The sequence below is a fragment of the Geotrypetes seraphini genome, chromosome 4, assembly GCF_902459505.1.
Source record: "Geotrypetes seraphini chromosome 4, aGeoSer1.1, whole genome shotgun sequence".
Taxonomy (NCBI): domain Eukaryota; kingdom Metazoa; phylum Chordata; class Amphibia; order Gymnophiona; family Dermophiidae; genus Geotrypetes; species Geotrypetes seraphini.
In genome coordinates this window covers 183,379,719-183,405,856 of record NC_047087.1, presented here as the reverse complement: position 1 = coordinate 183,405,856, position 26,138 = coordinate 183,379,719, and the positions used below count along the sequence as shown (strand labels likewise).

Genomic DNA, 26,138 nt, shown 5'->3' with positions numbered 1-26,138 from the left:
CCAGATTTGACCTTTGCTTCAGACAGATTAGGGAAGATGTCTTGAAGATTCTTGAAGGCTACCAACTCTTTATCTGGAGCTCTGACAAATTGCTTCATTAGGCTCAATTTGACGTGCAGTGGTGGCATCAGCACCTTCCCGGGGTCCACCTGTGGTTCCCATTTAACGTTGTTTCCCCCCACAGAGAACTTGAGAGAAGATTCTCAAATCTTTGTGGTAAAATCCAACTGGCCACTGTTGCAGCTGCTACTGTAATGATTTCAAAAAGGCGAGTCATACTTTAAAAAACCATGCATGCAAATTAGGTTGGTGGAGAGTCACGGAGGGTCTCTAAATTTGAATGTGCCAATTGCTGGTGAAAGTGATTGACGTGTAGAAACATGTGCAAAAATAAAAATAACATTTTTTTTGAAGACCACAAATCAAAGACCGACAGGAGGGTTGCCCACTCCCTCCTGTCACTGATGTCAAGCAACCCCCAACAGTATCAGGACGGGTGCCACTCCCTCCCACCGCTGTAGTCAAGCAACCCCACCCCTGACACCCCCCAAGCAGGAGGGATGCCCACTCCCTCCTTCCGCTACTGCAAAGCAACCCTCCAATACCCAGAGAGATGCCCACTCCCTCCCACTGTCAAGCAACCCCCCCCCCCAACAACTCCCTTGGAAGTGGGAGAGATGCCCACTTCCTCCTGCCACCAAGCAACTCCCCTCCCGACGCCCCCCTAGAAGCAGGAGGGATGCTCACTCTCTCCCGCCACACCTCCAATGATCCCCCTTGTACCTCCAACAACCCCATGACCCCTTATCTTGTTTACGAAGGCTGGCCAGGATGCCTCCTATCTACAGCCAGCAGACCCACCTCTTCAAAATTGGCGGCCTTCCCCTCCCTGGTGCATCCTGGGATATGCTAGGGTGGGGTCCAAGGCTCTGACTCTCCCAGATACCTAAGGCCCCTCCCAGGCACATCCCAGGATGCACCAGGGCGGGGAAGGCAACCCATTTTGAAGAGGCAAGCCTGCTGGCCAGAAGTAGGAGGTAAAAAAGGTGGGGCGGGGGGTCATTGGGGACAGGGGGACAGGAGGGCATTGGTATCCCTCCCATTGCCAGGAGTTTGTTTGGCGGTGGGAGTGGGCATCCTTCCCAACTGCCAGGGGGCATGTTGAGGTGGTTGTTTGGTGGTGGGAGGGAATGGGCATCCCTCCCATGGCCAGGTGGGGTATCAGGGGGGCTACTTAAGGGCAGTGGCGTGGGAGAGTGGTCATCTCTCCCACTGCTGGGGGAGGGGGGTATTGCTTAATGATGGCAAAATTTTCTGTCAGTGCCTAAGCCAATCAGTGTTCAGGCATTGACCACAAAGGCTGGCTAGGACAGCTCAGACCTGCTGGAAAATTTTGCTCACAAAATTAGGGAATCACTCTGCAATAATAGAGAATCGTTTGGAGAGCTTGTTTAAATATTAATGACCTCGTAATACATTTGCATAGCAGAGTTGGAGACTGCTAGGAAGCTCGGAAAAGATCATAAGTAGTTTTGATAATCCAATGCTAAAATACATGAACGCTAAACCAGCTGGACCCAATTTAGTGACCAAAGTTAAAATTTTGAGAATCTTCCCCTTGGTCCACTGTGGCCAGTCCCACCTTTGGTTTGTCTGCCTTTGGGCACCTGTTGTCCCAAATAGAGAGCTGCACAGGAACGGGGACGACGGGGATCCCGTGGGTTCCCCCTTCTTGTCACGGGAATCCCGTGTCGACGCCCCCTAGGGTTGCGGGGTTCCTGTGGGGTTGGATGCACTCGAGCCGCGAGGCTCATCTTCTTTTCCCTACCTGCCCTGCCACAGCACACAGCCGACCGGAAGTCTTCCACGATGTCAGTGCTGACATCGGAGGGAGGGCTTAAGCAAAGCCCTCCCTCCCTCCGACATCAGCGCTGACATCGGGAAGATTTCCGGTTGGCTGTGCGCTGCGGCAGGGCAGGTAGGAAAAATTCAAGGCAATGGCGTACCAAGGGGAGGGGCGGGAGGGAGCAGTCTGCCTCGGGGCAGCCTTAGGGGGAGGTGCAGAGCCGGCCAGATCCCCTTACCTTCGTGGCGCTTTCCCCCGACCGACCGACCGACAACAGGCCCGGCCCAACAAACCTCCCTGCCCTGTAGCTGCGAATCTAAATTACCTTCTTACAGCAGCTGGATTCAGGGCAGGGAGGTTTGTCGGACCGGGCCTGTTCTGTTGTCTGTCGGGCGGGGAAGTGCCACGAAGGTAAGGGGCAGGGAGGGAGAAAGGGAGGAAAGACAGAGTAGAGAGGAAAAGATGCTGAAAGGACATGGGGAAGAGAGAGTGGGGCGAAGGGCGCTTAAGGGAAATGGGGAAGAGAGAGTGGGGCGAAGGGCGCTGGCAGGGAAGAAGACAGAGATGCCAGACTATGGGGGGAGTGGAGGGAAGAAGATGGGTGCCAGACCAATTTGGAAGGGGGGAGAAAGGGAGAGGCACAGTAACAGAGCAAATGGAAGACTCAGAGAGAAGAGAGATAGTGGATGGAAGGAATTGAATGAAAACATGAGGAAAGCAGAAACTAGGCAACAAAGGTAGGAAAAAAATTATATTTCTTTTTTTTGCTTCAGGATAAAGTAGTATATTAGTTGTGTTGATAAAAATTTATAAACATTAGAGGCTCTTGTAGAAACCCATTTACAAATAAGCAAAGAGACTTTATTAATTTGGAAATATTAATTGGGAAGAATACATATTTTGTAAACGGGTTTCTACCAGAGCCTTTAATTCAGTAGCATAATTAAATGAAATAACTATTTCTGAAGTTTATAGGGATGGGCGGGGATGGAGGGATTCCTCATGGGGATGGGAGGGATTCCTCACAGAGATGGGTGAGATTTCTGTCCCCGCGCAACTCTCTAGTCCCAAAGGCAGAGATAGCAGGGAAACTTGGAGACCCATTAATAATGCCACTATTTTGAAGTCTCTGATGACCTCCCAGTCATACTCATACCTCAAGGCGCCTAGTAAGGTCTCGATGCAGCTGTAATCCTCTTTGAGGTGCACTGAGTGAGCCATTGGAAGAAATACAGGTACTTATTCCCTTTATGGAGCAGCTCGGCTTTGATGCTGCTAGATGAGCTGTACATGGAGAGATGCCACTCCTTCAGGATACAGGTGATTCCAGTTGACTTGACTGCTCACATTGTGGCAGAAGCGGAGCCCATCTTGATAGGTGAAGGTGGAAATAGCTTGGTGACATTTCCTCTAATCTGCGACTTGTACACTTTCATCCAACAAGTTCCACTGCTTGAGCCTAGACATCAAAAGCTCAGCACTAGACTTGGGCGAGACCAAGATCTCTGATCAAGTTGTCGTTTTGGTTTTGATAGCATGGTTTCTCTCATCAGCTGAGCCACCAATATTGTAAATTGGATCTAAGTTCTCTCTCACACTCTGACTTGCTGCTCACTTCTAAAGATAGCTGCTTTCTCTTTGGGGTAGTAGGTAAAATTGCCCCTAAGTTTACTCAGCTTGTAATCCAGTGTATCTCAAATTGTATGCCGAGGCACACTAGTGTAGCCTCATAAGATTCCAAGTGTGCTGCGGCACACTGAGGAGGAAGAGAGGCACCTGCCAGTTGACTTCCCTACACGGTGCAGCGCCAGCGCTGCCCGATTCGCCGAAAGCCTGCATGTTCCCCCCTGGCCTCCCGGTCTCACCTTTAAAGCTAATTATAGCAGCCTGCAGAGGATTGCCGGTAGGTAAAATGATTTTATTTTTGATATAGTGATTGAAATGCGTCAGTTTTGAGAATTTATATCTGCTCTGTATATGAAAAATGAATGGAAAAAATTGCATTACCATTCGTAAAGTGCATGGGATCTGAGGCAGAGCTTGGGTGGGCCTAGGGAGGTCTGTGGTTGGGGTACTTAGCTTGAAGTAGTTAAGAAACGCTGCTGTAGGCAATCAGCTGGCGCCAGTGCCTCTCCTTCTCTCCGGCCCTCTTCCTTGCTGGCACCCTCCTACTGGTGTCTCAGGGCCCATCTGGAGGGCCTCTGCACATGCTCAGATGTTGTGATGATGTCACACATGTGTGTGATGTCATCATGGCGACATCCGCACACATCTGGGGTGCCTCAAGCCGTGGCTACTACCTTTAGTGTGCCCCGGCTCAAGAAAGTTTGAGAGACACTGTTGTAATCAATCTGGAATGTTCTGCAAAAAAGGTAACATTTCAAAATATTAATGTCTTGGTCACAAAAACAAAGTTTGAGGGGAATGATAAGCCATTTTCCATACTTTTGTGGAACAGGTAATTAAGAAAGAACATGTATTACCCACAAACAAAAATAAATAAATGAATAAAATCTTGTTACAGTGTTATTGAGCAACAGAGTGGATGGCAAACAAAGTAGGTCAATGTGAACAACAAACCAAGTGTTGAAACAAACTTGACACATGTGGTGTTTTGAACCAACTGGCCTGCCATCAGGAATCAAATTTGCTAATAAAAACAGTGTAGAAACAGGAGACAAAATGTATTTGTGTATGGCGCCATTCCTTCAACGTTCTTATAGAGTAATGGTTCCCAAACCTGTCCTGGGGGACCCCCAGCCAGTCAGGTTTTCAAGATATCCCTAATGAATATGCATGAGAGAGATTTGCATACCTGTCACTTCCATTATATGCAAATCTCTCTCATGCATATTCATTAGGGATATCTTGAAAACCTGACTAGCTGGGGGTCCCCTAGGACAGGTTTGGGAACCACTATTATAGAGGATTGGTTCCATTATTGTATACATTCATTTGACTCCCATTTCTACACTGCTTTTATTGGCAAATTTGACTCCTGATATAGGCCAGTTAGCCAAAACTTAATAAGTCGACACGAGTTGTTATTTCAACACCACTTGGTTTGCTGCTCACATCAGCCTACTTTGTTTGTAGTCCACTCCATTGTTGTTTGCAGTGACAAAGAGCTTTGGTCTTCTGTTACCTACTAATTATTGACCCATCTTATAGACAGATAACTCGCATGTCTGGGTTAACTGTATATAGTGTGTGTACTCAGTGGCGTACCTAGGGGGGGGGCGGGGGGGGGGCGGGCCGCCCCGGGTACCAGCCCTGAGGGGGTGTTCCCGGCCTTGCCGCTCAGTCCCCCCCCACGCCCGAAGGACCGCTCGCCCCACTGACCTTCCAGCACACCTATGAAGCAGCCCGCAGCAGGATCGCGACGTCAGCAATCCCTCAGCTGCTTGGGCGCTGCTTCCTGCGCCGCGGTCCCGTCCCTCCTCTGACGTCAGAGGAGGGGGCGGGACCGCGGCGCAGGAAGCAGCGCCCAAGCAGCTGAGGGATTGCTGACGTCGCGATCCTGCTGCAGGCTGCTTCATAGGTGTGCTGGAAGGTCAGTGGGGCGAGCGGTCCTTCGGGCGTGGGGGGGGCAGTAGCTTAAGGTAGCCCGGCGCAGGAAGCAGCTCCTAAGCAGCGCAAAGATAGCTGACGTCGCGATCCTGCTGCGGCTGCTTCATAGGTAGTGCGGGGAGGCCAGGGGGGCGAATGGTCCTTCGGGGTGGGTCGGGGCATCAGGCCTTCAGGGTGGGGCGGGCGGGCAGGCAGACTTTCAAGGGGGAGGGGGGTGACAGGCAGGCAGGCAGGCCTTCAAGGGGGGGTGCAGGTCTTCGGGGGGGGGTGCAGACCTTCAAGGGGGTGCAGGCCTTCAAGGAGGGGACAGGCAGGCAGGCCTTCAAGGGGGGGACAGGCCTACAAGGGGGGGGGGGGACAGGCCTACAAGGGGGGGGGACAGGCCTTCAAGGGGGGGGGACAGGCCTTCAGGGGGGGTGCATGCCTTCAGGAGGGGTGCCGACCTTCAAGGGGGTGCAGGCCTTCAAGGGGGGGACAGGCAGGCAGGCCTTCAAGGGGGGGACAGGCCTACAAGGGGGTGGGACAGGCCTTCAAGGGGGTGCAGGCCTTTGGGGGGGTGCCAACCTTCAAGGGGGGGGACAGGCCTTCAAGGGGGGACAAGCAGGCAGGCCTTCAAGGGGGTGCAGGCCTTTGGGGGGGTGCCAACCTTCAAGGGGGGGACAGGCCTTCAAGGGGGGACAAGCAGGCAGGCCTTCAAGGGGGGGTCAGGCCTTCAAGGGGGGGACAGGCCTACAAGGGGGTGGGACAGGCAGACCTTTAAGGGGGGACAGGCCTACAAGGGGGTGGGACAGGCAGACCTTTAAGGGGGGATAGGCCTTCAAGGGGGGACAAGCAGGCAGGCCTTCAAGGGGGGGTCAGGCCTTCAAGGGGGGGGGACAGGCCTTCGGGGTGGGTGCAGGCCTTCGGGGTGGGTGCAGGCCTTCGGGGTGGGTGCAGGCCTTCGGGTGGGGGGTACAATCCTTCGGGGAGGGTGCAGGCCTTCAGGGGTGGGGTTTAGGCGTTCAGAGGGGGACAGACCTTCGGGTGGGAGGTAAAGTCCTTCGGGGGGTGCAGGTCTTCAGGGGTGGGGTGTAGCCCTTCTGAGGGGGGACAGACCTTCGGGGGAGGGGGGGTCCTGGTGTAAAAGTACACAGAGGGAGAGAGGGAAGGGGGGGTTCAAAGATACGTGCATATGCCAGACTTTGGGGGTTAGAAATAATGGGTCTAAAAACAGAGGAGTGGGAGAGAGATGGTGCATAATGGGATTTAGGGAGGGAAGGAACAGAAAGGGAGAGAACTTGGAAACAGGGGATGGTGTGGAGGGGGGATAGAGATACTGGATAGGAGGATAGTTGGGAACAGAAAGGGAGAGATGGTGGATCCTGGGGTGGTGGGGAGTTGAGAAAAGGTGAATCTGTGGATGGAGACAAAAAAAAGGAAAGATGCCAGATCTCCGGGAGAGGGAAGGGAAACGGAAGGGGAGAACAGAGATGGCAGACGGATGGTTAGCACGGAGAAAGTAGACCCTGGCAAGCAAGACAACAAGAGCCTGGGACCAACAAGATTTGAATATTGATCAGAGAACAAAAGGTAGAAAAAATAATTTTATTTTCTGTTTTGTGATTACAATATGTTAGATTTGAAAAGTGTACATGAGACAGCTTGAAATGGGAACTTTTCTATTTTTGTGAATGGCAAGGCTGAGTTCAGTTAAAATATATACTTTATAAGAAAATATAATAATGTGTTTTATAAAGTTTATAAGCATTGCTGGCATACTCGGTGAGGTGTTCCTAGTGTTGGTGGTGGTGGTAGCATGTCAGTGTGTTGAGAGGAAGAGGTAGTCTGGGAAATTCTGCTGAGCAAACTCTGGGCCCATTTCCACCCCCAGTTAGTCCACTCCACTCAACTGGTTCACACACTGAGTGGGTCTTTGGGTGTTATTTCTGGGTAGTTGTTTTAGAATCTCTTCCAGTGGTTTGTCAGTATCTCCTTCTGGTCCAAGGAAGGAAACTTTGTCAACCTTAGCATTGACCTTCAGAATATGTTTGTAACAGCGCTGCTTGTGTGGCATTAGGCTATGTAGTGATCGAAAGAAAAAAACAGACCTTTGCACATTTTTGCACTATATGGTGGGTGTATGAGGAGATTCATTTCCTGCACAGTTAAGTCCATGTGAAGTTACCTTGTGCTGTATTTGACATCTAGCAAGGTCTCTGTTTGGAAGGAAAGATCTAAGCTTAAAAATGAAGTGGCCAGAAGTTATGTTAAAAGTAGATAGCGTAGCTGGTTTTAAGAAAGGTTTGGACAAATTCCTGGAGGAAAAGTCCATTGTCTGTTATTAAGACATGGGGGAAGCGTCTGCTTGCCCTGGATTGGTGCACTCAGCAGCAACAAATACTAGTTTTGGCTGGCTCTTTCCCCGCATTTCTCCTCTCTTCCCCACGATTTAATATCCAGTTCAGGCAGTAAGTAAATGCATCGGCAGGGGGGGTCTGGTAAGTCTTGGGGGCTGGGGATGGAAGGTGAGAATCAGTTCTGTAGGCTATCAGAAATTTGCTTAATTATCTACTCACACAGAAAAGCAGTAAAGTCAATAGGTTCTCTGAGTGGGAACAACCTGTTTGATCTTGCACTCTTGTGATTGACCAATTGTTTATCACTGTTTAATTTATCACATTGATTAATTTGAGCACACCTGAGGTGTCCTATGATGGTGTGCACTGCAGGCAGAGGAGCCTTATTGTGTAAAGCACTGGAGAATTCTCTCCTCTCGCTTACCTCTCACGCTGAGGACACCCTGCTTCAGTATAATCATTTATATGATTTATCTTATAAACATTATTACGTGGTCTTTTCCTCAAGTGCTGAGACATCAGGTTGTTCCCACTTGGAGAACCTATTGACTTTTACTGCTTTTCTGTGTGGCTTTAACATTTTTGCTATTCAGTATACCTAAACTATTATTCAGTAGAAAAAATATGGTTTGTTCAATCAAATCCTGTGTGGACATTGGACTTCTATGAGTGAATGTTCTGCTTGATTGAACAAACTAAATTTTTTCTACTGAATAATAGTCTAGGTACAATGAAAGTAAATAGCAAAAATGTTTGAGTAGATAATTAAGGAAATCTTTTTCATATTGCTTGCTTATGGACTGGGAAAAAAGACTGTTCAAGCAAATGTCTCCAGAACTGCTTTAATGGAAAAATGTGATTTTTTTTTTTTTAAGTACTTTGTGAAATTTATTGTTGTTGTGAAATTTATTGTTATACTTTGTTTAAACTTAAAAAGCGGTGTCATTAACAGTGAATCTAATCGAAAAATCGATTCAACAGGGTGAATCGAATCGAATGAAATATTTTTCTCTGAATCGGGCAGCACTATTGGCTACCATGAGAATGGGCTACTGGGCATGATGGACCATTGGTGTGACCCAGTTAGGCTATTCTTATGTTATGTTCTCATCTGTAGGGGCCTTTGTTTTCACTTCTTATTTTAATGTATTTTTTTCCTGGGAACTTATCAGTGTTTTTTATAATGGGAACAAAAATGGAAGAGAATTAATGTGTGTGGAATGGGGGGGTAACTAATTTCTTCAGCTAAATAATTCAATCCACTTCAAACAGACATAGGAGAACTCACGCACCATTCACACACCCTCCAACCAAAAACGTCAAAAGAAAAAAACTGTTCGACAACCTCCTAGCCATTCGAGCTGCAACACTTGACCCCCAACTCTACAACCTATTGACCTCGACCACAAACTACAAAACCTTAAAAAAAGAAATAAAAACCCTTCTATTCAAAAAACACATAAAACCAAACTAACATAATCAGAACTGTCCCAAGCATCACCTGCAACTACTCCATATGTACTTCTGATGTCATGACAATTCCGACATAATTTATGTTATGTTATGTTTGGAATAATGGTTACATAAATGAGGTTCAATAAAAGAAAATTTTCACTGCCTGTTTCTATTCTGACCATTTATTCCATTTCATGGTTATTGCAAAAAAAAAAAAAAAAAAAAATTTTTCATGAGGGGGGGGGGGGTGTCAAAAAATGATGGGCCCCGGGTGCCACATACCCTAGGTACGCCACTGTGTGTACTGAAGGTTGTGTAAGAGTTTTCCTTGTGGGTATGCATACAGAGATTTTCAAAGAGTTAATGGGATGGAATGAACAAATAAAATGTTTTGGCTTATAGTAGTTTATTGGGTAAAGTAAAGAGAAAAGAATTAAGGAATTATGAAAAAAAAGTTATGGGGTGGGGGAAGGGAGTTGCATTGGAACTTGATTCAGGGTATATATGGATAGTTTCTTGCAGGTTTTATTTTATTTGAGTATAAGGTGGGAGGGTGGGGGAAAATTTAATTGTATATTAATGTCTGAAAGTTTATTGTGCTTGTCTTGTGATATTTTGTGTATATGAATTACTTGTTGCACAATTGTAGTTTGAAAATCATATATATATTAAAAAAAAAAAGGTTATGGTCATACGTAGCTGCTTTTGAAGCCAATTCAAGATCATTTGGAAGATGCAGAAGATCAGATTGTTTTTCCTCAAGGCTCTATAAAGGAAATAGTTTTTAATTAGGCTTTATTTTGTACAGCAATCCTGCTTTATCCTACATTTGGAAAATGGGAAATGTCAAATGACACTTCAAGTTGTTAATTTGAAAAGGACAGGAAAACCTTGAAATTTCTGGGTTTCTTGCTCAGCTAGTGTACACTGTTGATCACACTGCTCCCAAAACAAACTTTGTAAAAAGCTCAAAATAAAATACCAGTCAATCTCACGAGAAACTGAACAAAATTAAATTTGTTCTGTGAATCCCGCTATCCTATACCTTATTAAGGTACAGTTTAGTGTGGCGTCATCACTGACATTTTAAACCTGCTATTTGGGGGGATGGGATTTCAGCAATGTGTCCATTGATTTACCACTGAATTCAGCAACCTGCAGGATCACATTTTAAAAGCATAAAGCTGCTAGTGAGCCACCTTAGAAGCAGCATTATTCCCAGTCTTCAAAGCTATAGGTTGATGCTCCGAGGCTGACAGAGCAGGTCCCCCTCCAACTGTCATAGAAGCACTTTGACGTTAGTTGGATGGATGAAAACAATTTCAATCATATTGATCTTAATTCCTTATTCTTTCTTTTTTGCAGCAGAGTCTTGATTATTTTAAACATTAAGATGTAGAAACGTAGGCCAAAAAGGCAAGAAACTGCACACTTATTTACCTGTATTTCTCCCTTCCCCCACTCTTTCCAACTCTATTTGAGTCTGAGCGTACCTTCAGGATGTGATGTAACAAGGTAACTCGTGGCTGGTTTCCTTTCACATCTGCAAGTTTCAGAAGGCTGCTTATTTTAAAACCACTTGCATTGCCTTTGTGTTTTCCCTGAAAAATGCAGGGGGAAAAATAAAACACAACAATCCTTGCATCAAGGTCACTAGTGTCCATTATCCTCTCATATCTAAAGCTCCTAAGTAAAAAAAATGGGCTTTATGCCCCTAAAACACCACAGCTTAAAAAATAAAAACAACCCTCTACCAAACTAAAAACTGGAAGTTATCAAATTGCTAATGAGGGGATGCTGAAAAGTTCTCAGCCCAACCAAGAAGGGAATGACGTGGAGCTATGAAGCTTACGAATTATTCCACATATTCATCCCAAAGTTTCAACATATTTAGCACATCAAGTATGCAGTTTCTGTAACCCTTAAAAAAAAACAAAAAAAAAAAAACCTCCAATGTCTGGTCACTGAAATTCTGCAATCGCCTCAATCACTTAAAAACTGTTGCCCTTTCAAACTTTTTTTATTTTTTTATTTGGATACAGAAAATAGATGGAGCAAGATCTGGTGAGTAGGGTGGATGGTCTATGCACTGAAACCCCCAACTGCGTGAAAACATCCATCGTTTTGCCAGCCTTATAAGCAGGTACATTGACTTGCAAAAAGAACTCCTTTCCACAGCTTCCCCCATCTTTTTTTTTCCTTTCAATGCCTCCTTTAAATCAGCACAGCAAGTTACAGCAGTATTCTGCATTAAATGTTTGGCCCCTTGAAGATAGTCAACACCTTCCTGATCCCAAACCACTTTGGCCATAACCTTTCCTGCTGACTTTTGGGTCTTGAATTTCCTTGGCCTTGGAGAACCTGAGTGCCACCATTGTGTGGACTGTTTTGTCTCAGGATCATAGTGATTTTAACCATGTTTCATCAACAGTAACTAGAACAGTAACTAGGTGTTCCAAAAGGTTGGTACCAGCTCGCTGAAAATGCTGCACAATTAACTTGGAAGTGTCCACTCGATGTCTTTGGGCACCCACTTGGCTGACTGCTTCTGCATACCCAGCTGCTCAAGGATTATATATCCATCACTTTCCCCAGATATATGTAGCATCTCAGCAATTGTTTTAGCTGATATTCACCAATCTGCCAAAATCAGGTCATTAACATGGTCAACAATTTCAGTAGATGACATCGTTTGAGGCCTCTGAGACCTTGCTGTATTTTCGATCTCAAAATCTCCATGCTGAAGGTTTGCACACCACTTCTTCATTATAATGTATGATGAACATTTGTCACTCAATGTTTGCATTATACATTCATGGATTTCCTTTGGAGGAATTTTCTTTTGCAGGAATAAGAACTTCTTGACGGTTCAGAGTTCCACACTTGAAAATTTCATACTTTTTGTTAACATGGTCAAATTACTGATCTGAAATAATATCAAAATATAGCATTATGATTCTGCAAATTGGCATTTTGCAAAATAAGATAACACTCTTTTCAGCTACAGTGGCAAAATAACGCTCAGAATTTTAGAAGTTGGTTGGGCTGAAAACCTTTCAGCACCCTCTCGTTTGGGAGGCGATACATTGCTGGGAAAAGTCATCCTCATACCCCCACTCCTAACACAAATTATGTGTTCTCTTAAGCTTCTGTAGCTGGAATCATGCTTGTTGCAGTTTTCTGGCTTTCACTGTGTCTGGTCAGATAGAATAGATGTTTTAGCCATCACGCTGCGAGGATTCCAGTTTGTCTTTAAAACTGGGTCCTCAAACTCAATTGGTTGGGGCTTGAGGTGAATGAGGAAGGAAAGCCAATTGGTCACCAATTTGAATTTTGGTGGGAAAAGTCGTTATTTCTTTTCCCCATAGAATGGAAACTTTTCTGGCAAGCTTAAAGATGTTCTCCCCATGAAACTGGGTTATATGTTCTCTTGGGCTTCTGCGACTGGCATTATGCTTGATGCAGTTTTCCAGGTCTCACAGCCTAAGAGAACACTGAGCATTTACATATATTTCAAAGTATTGCTTTTTGTTTATTTACAAACCTGCTTAGCAGTTCAAGTTTATTATAAATTTGATTGATCACTTATTCAAAATTCTAAGCGATGAACACATCGGTAAAATTACAAAATTTAGGGGGCAACAAAACAAACAAAGGACTAAACCTTACGAAACATATTGGAGACTAACTTTACAAACATATTAAAACAAGAGGAAAGGATGGGAAAAGAAATACAAATTGTTGATAGGAGAGAAGACAATTATAGTAAAAAACAATAGGAAGGGAGAGATCAATGAACCTCAGAGAAAAGTTATGGAATTGGAATGAAACTCCTAGTCAAGCTTTCTAATTATCAAATGCATCCTTAAAAAGAAAGCTTTTTAGTTAGCTCTTAAATTTATTCAAATTGTGTTCTTCCCCAGTTGACAGGAATAATTCTGAAGCTTTCAACTTTAGTCTGCTTGTTGACCACCACCTGGGCTATTTTTTCCCTTATTACAACTTCTCTACTGGGATATTTGTATTTTTAAAAAGGTATACCATTCCAAACAATACATTCCTATCACCTTTCCCCTATGATCTTATTTAAAAACTCCTTTCTCCCCTTGCTAAAGATTAGTGTTGGCAGCCTGGTTCCACCTAGAGAATGACACGGGGACAAATGGTTCCCTGTCCCCATGAGTTCTTTTCCTGTTACTGCCCCACTCCTGCAAGCTCTGTCCTCATCTGCACAAGCCTCAAACACTTTAAAATCATGAGTGTCCAAGGCTTGTGCAGAGCTTACAGGAATGAGCAGGGATAAAACTCGGTACTTGAGCCCATCTTATTTAATATCTTCATCAATGACCTGGAGGATGGAACATCCAGTGAGATCATCAAGTTTGCAGATGACACAAAGCTGTGCCGGGCAATCAAATCGCAGAAGGACAGTGAGGAACTCCAGAGCGACTTGAGCCGATTGGAGAATTGGGCAGATAAATGGCAGATGAAGTTTAATGTGGAAAAATGCAAAGTGATGCACTTAGGCAGAAAAAATAAGGAACACAAGTATAGTATGTCAAGTGCAACTCTGAGAAAAACCGAACAGGAAAGGGACCTGAGCGTATTAATCGATAGGCAGCAGCGAAGAACGTGAATAGAATGCTAGGTATGATAAAGAAAGGAATCACGAGTAGATCGGAGAAAGTAATAATGCCGCTTTATAGAGTGGTCAGACCACACTTGGAATACTGCGTCCAACATTGATCTCCATACCTAAAGAAGGATATAAAAATGCTTGAGAGGGTGCAGAGACGAGCAACAAAGCTAATAAAGGGCATGGAGAACTTGGAATACGAGGAACGACTTAAGAGGCTGGGATTGTTCTCCCTTGAGAAGAGGAGACTGCGAGGGGATATGATCGAGACTTTCAAAATACTGAAAGGAATCGACAAAATAGAGCAGGAAAAAAAATTATTTACAATGTCCAATGTGACACGAACAAGAGGACATGGACTGAAGCTAAGGGGGGACAAGTTCAGGACAAATATCAGGAAGTTCTGCTTCATGCAACGAGTGGTGGACACCTGGCATGCTCTCCCAGAAGAGGTAATTGCGGAATCAACCATTCTAGGATTTAAGGTTAAGCTAGATGCACATCTCCTTATGAGTGGCTTAAGGTGACATAGGTAAGGGTAAGCTAGATGCAAATCTCCTTATGAGAAGCTTAGAGTGATACGGGGGCTAAAACTATGCCAGGGTACACCTGGCGGGGCCTCTTCGTGTGCAGATCGCCGGACTTGATGGACCTAGGGTCTGTTCTGGAGATGGCACTTCTTATGTTCTTATGGATGGGACGGGGAAAAATTTGTCCCCATGTCATTCTCTAATTCTGCCCTGATTAAGATGGAAAAGGCTCTACCTTATCCACAAAACACTGTTCTACTGCTAACAAACCTAAAGCCTTCTTCGCTGTACAGTGGCGTAGTGAGGGCGAGTGGCATCCCTCCCCTCCCCTTTTCTCCGCATCTTTTTAATTTCAGTGCGAACAGCCACCAACTTACTGCCCGCGTTGGTTTCGTTGCTCTCTCTGACATCACTTCCTAGGTGCAGCTCCCAGAAATGACATCAGAGAGCGCGCCAAAGCCCAACGTGTGCAGCAAGTTGGTGGCTGCTCGCGCCGCGGTTAAAAGGGTACGGGAGGAAAGAAGGTGTGCACACACAGCAAGGGGGAGGAGAGGGAAGGGGGACGAAGAGGAGGAGGGTGCCAGCGCCCTGGGCGGACCGCCCCCCCCTTACTGTCCCTTACTATGCCACTTTCTCTGTACCATTCTCTCATTGATGCATTGAGGCTGGAGCTCTGCCTTGCTCCGAGGTCCTGTTTGTGGAGTGGGGAGGATTTCTGATCTGATGGTTATGAATTTCAAATCTCCTTTAAATCTTCGTCTTTTTATTATGATTATATTATATTATTATATTTGATGCATTATTGTTGTGCTTTGATGTTGTAGTTGATGATGTTTGCATCAATAATGTTTGAATCTAACATCCTGAATCTCCTCCACCCCCCCCCCCCCCCACCATGCATGTTCCTGTGTCACAACAGTGGGCTCTTTCCCAGCATTGTTCTAAAGAACAAAATTACAGCACATATACATAACCATGGATTCATGAGACAAAGCCAAATGAATTTAGTCAAGGGAATCTTGCCTCACCAATTTGCTACATTTCTTTGAAGGTGTGAGTAAACATGTAGATAAAAGATGAGCTGTTTGATATTGCATATTAGGATTTTCAAAAGGTATTTAACAAAGTACCTCATGAAAGACTTCTGAAGAAATTAGAAAGTGATGGGATAAGAGATGCCATCCTATTATGGATTCAGAACTGGTTAAATCATGGATAAATGGTCAGTATTCTTAATGGAGAAGGGTAAATAGTGGATTTCCCAGGGGTCTGTGCTGGGACCGCTACTTTATAATATACAGTAAAACCTTGGATTGCAAGTAACTTAGTTTGCAAGTGTTTTGCAAGACAAGCAAAACATTTTATTAAATTTTTAACTTGATATACAAGCAAAGTCTTGCAATACGAGTACATACAGTATACACGCGTCACATCATCACAACTGAGCCAATGGTTCTTCTCTCTCTGACGCTGCAGGAGTGTAGTGACTGTTCTAAACGAGCGAGGTCTTGCAATACAAGTAAGTATAATATTTTGTATTAAAGTTTTTGGGTTGTGGAATGAATCGTATGAGTTTCCATTATTTCCTATGAGGAAATTCGCTTTGATATATTAGTGCTTTGGATTACAAGCATGCTTCTGGAACTAATTATGCTTGCAAACCAAGGTTTTACTGTACTTATTAATATCTAGAGATGGGAATAACTAGTAAGATAATAATTTGCTGATGATACAAAGCTGCTCAAAAATGTTAAAGTTGCACAAGGACTTTGTGAAACTGGGCATCAAAATGGCAGATGTTCAAGTGTGCAAGTGCAAGTGTGCAAGTGCAAAGTGATGCATATGGGAAAAAGAAACCTGAACTAATGTTGAAACACGAGTTCAGTGTGTGGCAGCAGCTAAGAAAGCTTTCCCTTCTTCTCTACTGCCAACTTCCAACCCTATCCTTTCTATCTTGCTCCACCATTTTCCTGGAACAAACTGCCTGACTCAGTGCATTGAGCCCCATTCCCATTTCCAAGTCCATGCTTAAAGCCCACTTTATTTGAAGCTGCATTTAAATCCTACCCTGCGCCAACATCTAAAGCTCCCAATATCTGTTGTAATTCCCTCTTACAACCCTGCTCCCTTCCACCTCTTAAGCCCCTTGTAAATTCCCACGTAAGCATCACGTATAAATTCACCTTTGTCCTCTGTCTGTCATAATTAGATTGTAACCTCTTTTGAGCAAGAACTGTCTCCTGCGTTTAAATGTACAGTGCTGCGTGCGTCTGGTAGCACTTTAGAAATAATAGTGGTAGTAGCTTAACAAGGTTTAAAAAAAGGTTTGGATAATTTCCTAAAACCAAAGTCCATAAGCCATTATTAAGATGGACCTGGGGAAATCCTCCAGGGCTCCAATCTGGTCGGGTTTTCACAGTTTCCCCAGTGATTTTGCATATCTATTTGCATGCATTGCTTCCATTGTATACAAACAGATCTCATGCATATTCATTTGGGAAATCCTGAAAACCTGGCAAGGACCGAGGTTGGACACCCCTGATTTAGAGTATACATTGTTGGATGTGTGAAAATGAATTCTGAGCTTAGGTAACACAGATTATGCTGGTACGACATAGGGATCATGATATGTCTTCTTCCAGCAAGTTCAAGATTAGGATATTCCAGTGAAAGATCAAATTGTAAGTCTCAGAGTGACAGTGGATTCACAGTGTAATTTGTGGGTACTTTTGCAGCTAGTTGTTAAAAATTGTTTTTATTAGCTACATATGTTTAGCAAAACTGAGCCTAATGAGAAGACTTATGAGCTCTTGAACCAAAATCTTCTTTAATACAATAGTCAAACGAGGAAAAATAACTTACAGTTCAGATGTGCTGGACAAGAGGTATTGCCTTGCAAACTGGAAGTCCTGTTCTCAACCAGCTTTCAGCAACATGCTGAGTAATAATGCTGTTTAAACGCTGAAACTGGTAAAATCTTGATAGAATCGCAATAGACTTGAAAGGCTCATCCAACCGTACTACAGCATGGCTGTTTCAGCTCCCAGAAGAAACATGTTGCAGACTAACTTTCTACAAACCTGACAGAGAGAAGAAAGGGACTCTTCTGGCATGCTTGCCCCCCCCCCCCCCCGACACTGGAAGTTGAACATGTGCTCTGAAAGAGCCTATTACACTACAAAACTTGTAGTGCTACTATCATAACCCCATTTTCTACGCAGACAATATAATCCATCACAGACAGTGCTTAACAAATACTGTATACACAATCAAGCAAATGAGGGCAAAACAGATGCCCACTTAGTTTAATAGGTAGGCTATAAATAATTTTAAAAATATACCCTGTTCTTTGATTTCAAGTGAATAGAATTATCATGGCCGTCATCAAGCTTCAAGACAGACATTTTGTCTCCGATTCTATAAATGGCGCCTAGTGGTGCTAACTCTTTTTTTTTTTTTGTTTTTGTAATTCTTTATTTGAACACTGTGCCCAAGTTTACATAACAAGGCATAACCAGAAAAGCAGAAATACAGTGTATATAGAATGAAACACCCCTCCCCCCACGACAGTTCCCCCCCAACTCCCTCCCCCTCCCCAACCCATCCCTCCCTCCCCCCCAAAGAACCAGCCAGGTTACCCATTCCCAATTAGCAACAACAAAATCCCCCCCCCCCCCTACCATGAGAAACACCAAGAAAAAAGAAGGAGAAGGAAAGGGAAGGGACAGGAGTCCAGACTGTAAAGGAGTCCCCCATGTGCTATTAATCCTTCTGTGACTCCAGTACAGGAAACTCAGAACTTCCCTCCACCTCCAAGAACCTGCCCCAAAGATCCTCAAACTGTCGCCTCTGGCGGGTGAGTAGAGCAGAGAGCCGAAATTTCTCACAAACCCAGCCCAGTTTTACTCGCATCATTGCCACCGTGGGTATCGTGGGGCTCTTCCAATGAAAAGCCAACACTAGCCTAGCAGCTGTAAAAGCCAGACGCGCCATCTTGTCTTGCGTGTCTTCCACCCCCCCTGGGAGTACCCCCAACAAAGCAGTTTCCGCTCTATACGGCAAGTGACATTGCAGAAGTCGCCCCACATAGTGGAACACCTGAGTCCAATAGCCCAAAATGTGAGGGCACTCCCACCACATATGAAAGAACGTACCCCGCAGCCCACACCCTCTCCAGCACTCCCCTGTACATGAGGTGCCCATCTTGTTAAGCACCGCAGGTGTAACATACCATCTCACAAGTAACTTAAGAGCATTCTCCACCAACTGCGGAGCCACCGCCACATGGTGTACTCGCAATGCAATTTGTTCCCATTCCTCCGTCGTATAGGTGAGCCCCAAATCTATCTCCCATGCCCGCATATAAGAAGTCTTCTGATCAGGGTCGGCGTGCAATAACCGGTACAACTGTGAGATGCAGCCCCGACGCACCGGATCCCCCAACATCAACTCAAACCTCGAGCGCCTATAAGCGGTGAGGTCCCCCGTCTTAGTGCGCATAACGTAGTCCTTCACCTGTAAGTAGGGGAATAAATCACGCTGCTCCAGGCGAAAAGAGGCTTGGACCTCAGGAAATCCCATGATATGCTCCTCCTGCAACAGCTGGCCAAAGCACCTCAGCCCGCCCCGCTCCCACCTGCGAAAGACTCCCCCCTCCCTACCCGGAAGGAAATCCTCCGCATACCGAATAGGCAGAAGATGTAGTCCCCTCACCTTACCCACCAATTTCTTAATGGCCCCCAACCAAACCCGTAGTGTCCACCTTATGAAGGGATTAGAGAGAGTAGCAATTTCCTTCTCCCGTAAGCCCACCCACGGTAAATAAGAAAGAGCAGTTATGCCCCTGGGACCCCCAAGAAGATCCCCCAAAAGACCCTGTTCCAGCCGAACCCACAATTTGGCCGGAGTCGCATGCCAATCCACCACCGCCCTAAGCTGCGCAGCCCGATAGTAAATTTCCAAATTGGGTATCCCCAAGCCCCCCTCCTCCTTAAATTTGAACATAGCATATCTCGCAACCCTGGGTCGCCGCCCCCCCATATAAAGCGTAAAAGAGACCTATGCCAGCGAATAAAATACACTCTAGGAACTTCAACAGGAAGAACTTGAAAAAGATAAAGAAATCTGGGTAGGACCATCATACGCACCACCTCCATTCTACCCATCCATGAAAGGTACAAGGGGTCCCATCTATCAAGGTCCTGCTGCAAAGCCGCACCCAAAGGAAGATAATTAAGGTGGAACAGTGTAGTCCAGTCCACCCCGAGCTGAATCCCCAAATATCTAATAGGGCCCTTCACCCAACGGAAGGGGACCCTACCTTGCAGTTCCAGAGCCACCTCAACTGGCACCGAAATGTTCAATATCTCTGTCTTAGACAGATTAGCCTTAAAGCCTGAAATCCGCCCATAATCTCTCATCAGATCTCGCAAAGCCAGAAGCGACCTCTCCGAACCCTCCACTATGGCCAAAATATCATCTGCAAAAAGGGACAATTTATGCTCAACCCCCTGCACTTGTACCCCCTTCACCAGCCGAGAAAGACGGATGCACTGTGCCAACGGCTCGATCACCAAAGCAAACAACAGGGGAGAGAGCGGGCACCCTTGTCTCGTTCCTCTATGTAGCTCAAATGGTTTGGAATAGACCCCATTAACTTTGACACAAGCCATCGGGTTATGATAGAGAGTAAGAATCCAAGAAATAAATCGCGACCCAAATCCCATCTGGCGCAGGACAGCCTCCATAAACGTCCAATCCACCCGATCGAACGCCTTTTCGGCGTCCACCGCAACCGCCACCCAAGAGGACCCTGATCTTCGAGCCTCCCACACCAAATTGAGCACCCGCCTAATCCCATCAGCCGCCTGACGCCCCCCAATGAACCCCACTTGATCTGGGTGAATCAATTCTGGCATATGGTTCGCCATCCTATCAGCCAAAATACGGGCCAAAATTTTGGTATCAATACCTAACAAAGAGATAGGGCGATAGCTTCCACACATAGTTTCATCTTTCCCCGGTTTAGGAAGTATCGTTATCCCAGCCAAACGCATATAGAAAGGCAAGCGCTCCCCCTCTTTCAGAGAGTTAAATAATCTAGCCAATAAAGGTGCAACCAAGGGAGAAAGCTTCTTGTAGAACAGCCCCGTAAATCCATCGAGCCCAGGGGATTTTCCCGGCTTCAAATGTCGTATAACTCGCAATACCTCCTCCACTGTAATATCCCCCTCCAGCCCCTGTGCATCTGAGCTAGACAAAGTAGGCAACCCCAAATCCCGTAAATAGGTTTGGCTCTCAGCCACAGAGCCCTCCAGCTCCGGAGTGTAGAGCTCTTGATAAAACTCCCTAAACCGCCGTTGTATGTCTACATCATCGGTAAGTACCTTGCCATCGCGATCTTTAATAGCCAAGATGTTACCCCTAGATTGGTGCAATTTGACCCTGTGAGCCAAGAGTTTACTGGCCCGATTCCCAGATTCAAAAAATTTAAGCCTCAACTTCTCAAGATTAAATTTAATCGCCTCATCCTCCAACTTCCCGAGAGCCATTCGGGTTTCCTGAAGCCTAAGCCTCAACTGCGGGCCCCCTTGTCCCCGCTTATGTTGGTCCACCAGAGTGCGAAGCGTTTCCCGGAGCTGCAATTCCTCCTGCTGCCGGGTCTTTTTCTTATAGGCTGCTATAGAGATCAACTCACCCCTTAACACCACCTTTAAACTTTCCCATATCGTCATGGGGGAGAACAGATCCACATTATTAAACTCTAAGAAATCATAGATCCCCGTTTCCAACTTTTGCACTATCGCCGGATCCCCCAACAAGGTATCATTTAATTTCCAATACGTATCCCCCCCCCTAGGCCCTCCCCAGCTCAGATCCATCCATAACGGGGCATGGTCAGACCATCCAATGGTATCAATTTTGGTGTCTATCAACTTTCCCCCCCACCCTTTATCCACACATATCAAATCAATGCGAGTGTATACCTCATGTACAGGTGAGTAGAAAGTGTAGTCCCTACCCATCCAATGTTGCACCCGCCACCCATCCTCCACATTAAGGACTTCCAGAAATCTCTTCATACATTTCCTATCACTCTTAAGTCTATCTCCCCCCTTGCCCGTGGAATCCCAGTCCGGGTTAAGGACCAAATTAAAATCCCCCCCCACCACCAAGTGCCCTACCTTAACCGATAAAATTTTTAACAGGAGAGTGTCAAAAAAATGGCCCTGTTGTGAGTTAGGTGCATACAGATTAACCAAAGTTACCTTAATTCCATCAACCGTACCAGTCCAGATAATCCACCTCCCTCCCTCATCCCTCCATTCCCGATCCGGGACCACCTTCAACTTGTGAGAAAACAGAATCCCCACCCCAGCCTTTTTCCGCTCCAACCTATTGGAGGCCCAAGCCCTCACGGGGTACTCACGGAACTGTGCAAGTTTTTCCCCTGCTTTTACAAAATGAGTTTCTTGAACAAAGCAAATATCAAAACATAGGCGTTTAACTTCCTTCAATAACAGTTGCCTCTTACGCGGCATATTAAGTCCCTTGACATTCAGACTGCCCACTCGTAAAACATTAGCCCCCCCCATTCCAAACCATAGAATACGCACTCAACACCAACTCCCGTCCCCCCGCCATCCCCCTCTGCCACCCAGTCACTCCCCCTCCCAACCCCACCACCCCGCCCTCCCCCCTCCCCCCCTGTCTGCCCCACCCCCCTCCCCTCCAATCCCACACTTCCTCTCTCTCCACTCCCTCCAAGACTTCAAGTGACCCCACCACCCCCCAATGACACCACCAATGAACCTCCCCCCCCCAGCCACTCATCCTCCAGTCAAAATCCCCCCTCCCTCCACTTCTCAGACTCACAACCATACACTCCCCCGCACACACCCAGAGTCATCATGAAATGAACACCATGGTCCATATCTCTTCCATGAATAAACACCAGCACGCTCAGCCAGCCTTTCAGGTGTCTGTAGAAGGTGCCGCCCTCTGGTCGGTCGTCTCCCCCTCAGGGCGGGAGCTCTGCCTCCCTCTCCGCCTCTGTGGCACCGCTTTCCACTGATAACGCTCCATCTTCTGCGCCGATAACTTGCTCAAGACAGAATCTCCAGGGGTTACCAAGCCCTCTTTCAGAAGCACTGCCTGCAACTCCGCCACCGTCGTTACTCGCTTGTGTACCCCATTAAGAGTCACCAACAGACCGAAGGGAAAGAGCCAGCGATAGCGCACATTATTCTTCTTCAACACCTCTAACAGCGGCCGGAACTCTCGCCGCTTCTGCAGAGTGATGGACGATAGATCCTGAAATATCTCCACCTTCAGATTTTTCCAGGGAATAACACCCAAGTCTCTAGCCTTCTTCACCAGACGGTCTTTATCTGGAAAATGATGGATGCAAGCAATTATATCTCTCGGGTAGTCCCCATTTTTAGGACCCAGCGTGCGGTGGGCCCTATCTACTTTCAGGCCCCCAGGAGTGGCAGTAGATGTAGATTCCCCCACATCATCCATCATATACCGGTAGAGCTCCTGCACCACAGCCGTAGCATCCCCATATTCTGCCGTATCCGGAACCCCCCGGATCCGCACATTGTTGCGCCTCGACCTATTCTCCAGGTCTTCCACTTGTGCACAACAGTCCAATATATCTTTTTGTACTGTCTTCATCTGGCTAGTAATGCTGAGCACAGTTTCTTCCTGCTCCCCGAGGCGCTTCTCTAGTCTCCTCCACCCGGCCCAGCAGATCCGCAAAGTCCTGCCGGATCTCCTTCACCGCCTCCTTGATTTTTCCCTTCACGGCCGCCACCTCGTCCTTAATTTCAGCCGCCCACAGTTGTAAATCGGCTTTAGTAACAGCCGCCGCCGCACCAGCCCGCCTCAGCCTCGGGGAAGCACCTCGCTCCGATTCTTCCTCCGACGCGCTGTCTCCCGACTCGCGCGCGGACACGCTGGAGGTCCCACACACATGTCGGAGGCCGCCCTTTTCACCTCCGCGATCCTGCGACCTACCGGCGTCGGATTTTTTTCGCGACGGCATCCTGCTACACTAAGAGGCAGCTCTCACTCCCGGCTTCGCACTCGCCCGCTATAGAGGGCCGCCCGCAGCGAGGGAAGGTTGCTTAATGTAGCGGAGGGTCAGAGCAAATTCCCTAACCCTCCATCTTGGTCGGTGACGTCACCGGAAGCCCCGTGGTGCTAACTCTTAAGTGCCATCCAGTACAGTTGTCAATCATTCACTAGAGATCGTTTATAGCATCATGCCTAGTGGCATATAACTTGGACTTAGCTGCTGGTATGCATCGTAATGTTAGGCGCCTACTGATGGCCAAGTCATACCACACCTATTCACCTATTCTCCACCCCTAACCACATCTACTTTTCGGGTAGGCACCTCGGTTTAAGTGTCAGCAGGTGCCACATCGAGTTCTGCTCAGAACTCGAGCAACTGAATTTTTTAAAAAATTATTTCTTCATGGCACGATCAATTACCATGCAATTAAAATCAAACAATTTTGAGTTCTGCGCAGAACTTGGCTAGGTGCTGCTGATCGAGCCATCTAGCAGCAATTAGTCTAGGCTCCATATATAGAATCAGAGCCTTTGAGCCTATATATTAGAAGTAAAACAAAATTACTTACATAATTCAGAAAGTTCCCAAATTTGAGAATTACTCTACAGAAAGCTCGCAGTCTACGACTAGCAAGAAGACCTGCAATAAATCAAAATGCAATATGCATAAGCTTAAACATGCCTTCACTTCTGCACTTAGGATTTCAAGCAACCAGATCTGATTACATCTCAATTCACCAACTTCTATTGCCTGTAAGTTAAGATGCCGGAAAACATGTGTTATTTACCTTATCTCTAGTAAGACATTTTCATGTAGGAAATCCAAACCAAACAATTTAGGGTAAACCTATCTCCAGTCTGTACTTTTTTTTTTTTTTTTTTAGTCAATATAAAAAGACAGAAGTGCCTTCTAGTCCAGGATTTAGAGTTGGCTTACTTATATATAAACCTGAGCTGAGGAGTAGCATGCAGGTTTAATGGATATTTTCCTACCCCAAGCTATTTTACAACCCAAGCTTCCAATCTACATCACCTCAAGTGATTTAAGTTCACATTTTATTTAATTTTCTGAATATATAATCGTAACATGAAAACAAATACAATGTTAGTAATCATACAACTATGCTTAATGTCAATGAATAAAGGAATTCAGGATTTGCACAGAATTGCACTATAAATCCCAAGTTTAGTTAAATCTGTCTAAAAAGTATTATGACTGACTATGTTAGTTAATATCCTTTCATATTTGATAACATTACAAAACTAGGAGACCACCAAAATTTAAAATAACTACATGGATTTTTCCAGTTGTGAATTATGGTGGTTAAAACCATAGGCATAACAATATTACTACTATTATTTCTATAACACTACCAGACATATGCAGCACTGTACAGAGTCACAAATAAGACAGTCCCTGCTCAAAAGAGCTTACAATCTAAACTGACAAAACAAACAGGATTTCATGGATACAGTTAAAGGGGAACATAGTAACATAATATAGTAGATGACGGCAGATAAAGACACGAATGGTCCATCCAGTCTGCCCAACCTGATTCAATTTAAATTTTTTTTCTTAGCTATTTCTGGGCAAGAATCCAAAGCTTTACCCGGTACTGTGCTTGGGTTCCAACTGCCGAAATCTTTGTTAAGACTTACTCCAGCCCATCTACACCCTCCCAGCTACTGAAGCCCTCCCCAGCCCATCCTCCACCAAACGGCCATATACAGACACAGACCGTGCAAGTCTGCCCAGTACTGGCCTTAGTTCAATATTTAATATTATTTTCTGATTCTAAATCCTCTGTGTTCATCCAACGCTTCTTTGAACTCAATCACAGTTTTACTCTCCACCTCCTCTCTCGGGAACGCATTCTAGGCATCCACTACCCTCTCCGTAAAGTAGAATTTCCTAACATTGCCCCTGAATCTACCACCCCTCAACCTCAAATTATATCCTCTGGTTTAACCATTTTCCTTTCTCTGGAAAAGATTTTGTTCTACGTTAATACCCTTCAAGTATTTGAATGTCTGAATCATATCTCCCCTGTCTCTCCTTTCCTCTAGGGTATACATATTCAGGGCTTCCAGGCTCTCCTCATACGTCTTCTGGCGCAAGCCTCCTATCATTTTCGTCACTCTCCTCTGGACCACCTCAAGTCTTCTTACATCCTTCGCCAGATATGGTCTCCAAAACTGAACACAATACTCCAAGTGGGGCCTTACCAATGACCTGTACAGGGGCATCAACACCTTCTTCTTTCTACTGACTACACCTCTCTTTATACAGCCCAGCATCCTTCTGGCAGCAGCCACTGCCTTGTCACACTGTTTTTTCGCCTTTAGATCTTCGGACACTATCACCCCAAGGTCCCTCTCCCCGTCCGTACATATCAGCTTCTCTCCTCCCAACATATATGGTTCCTTCCTATTATTAATCCCCAAATGAATGGTTAATCTGCTGGCTGGATAGGTAGGAAGTAGGGTTATGGATTGAAGGCTACATCAAAAAGGTAGGGTTTCAGTCTGCTTTTAAAAAAGATAAGGAAGGGGCTTGGTGGACAAACTCAGGTTTTCCATGCGTTAGCATTTAGCAAGCACTAATATTTAGCGTGCGCTAAGACGCACTAGCGCACCTTAGTAAAAAGGCCCCCAAATATTTTGTAAAGCTGTAATACAGGGGT

General features: G+C 45.8%; 1 protein-coding gene across 8 annotated transcripts in view; it reads right to left on the bottom strand.

The window, feature by feature from the left end:
* The window catches only part of LOC117359572 (inverted formin-2-like), a 99,117-nt gene that overhangs the window by 16,727 nt on the left and 56,252 nt on the right, over positions 1-26,138 (bottom strand). For all 8 annotated transcript variants that reach the window (XR_004539265.1, XR_004539266.1, XM_033942574.1 and 5 more), the window contains 3 exons: positions 24,024-24,094; positions 10,701-10,808; positions 9,903-9,973 (listed from right to left, as the gene is read on the bottom strand). Coding sequence is in view for 6 of the 8 variants with exons in the window: in XM_033942574.1 (XP_033798465.1) it covers positions 9,903-9,973; positions 10,701-10,808; positions 24,024-24,094 (250 nt within the window). In the remaining 2 variants the exon portion in view is untranslated. The remainder of the gene's footprint in view (positions 1-9,902; positions 9,974-10,700; positions 10,809-24,023; positions 24,095-26,138) is intronic.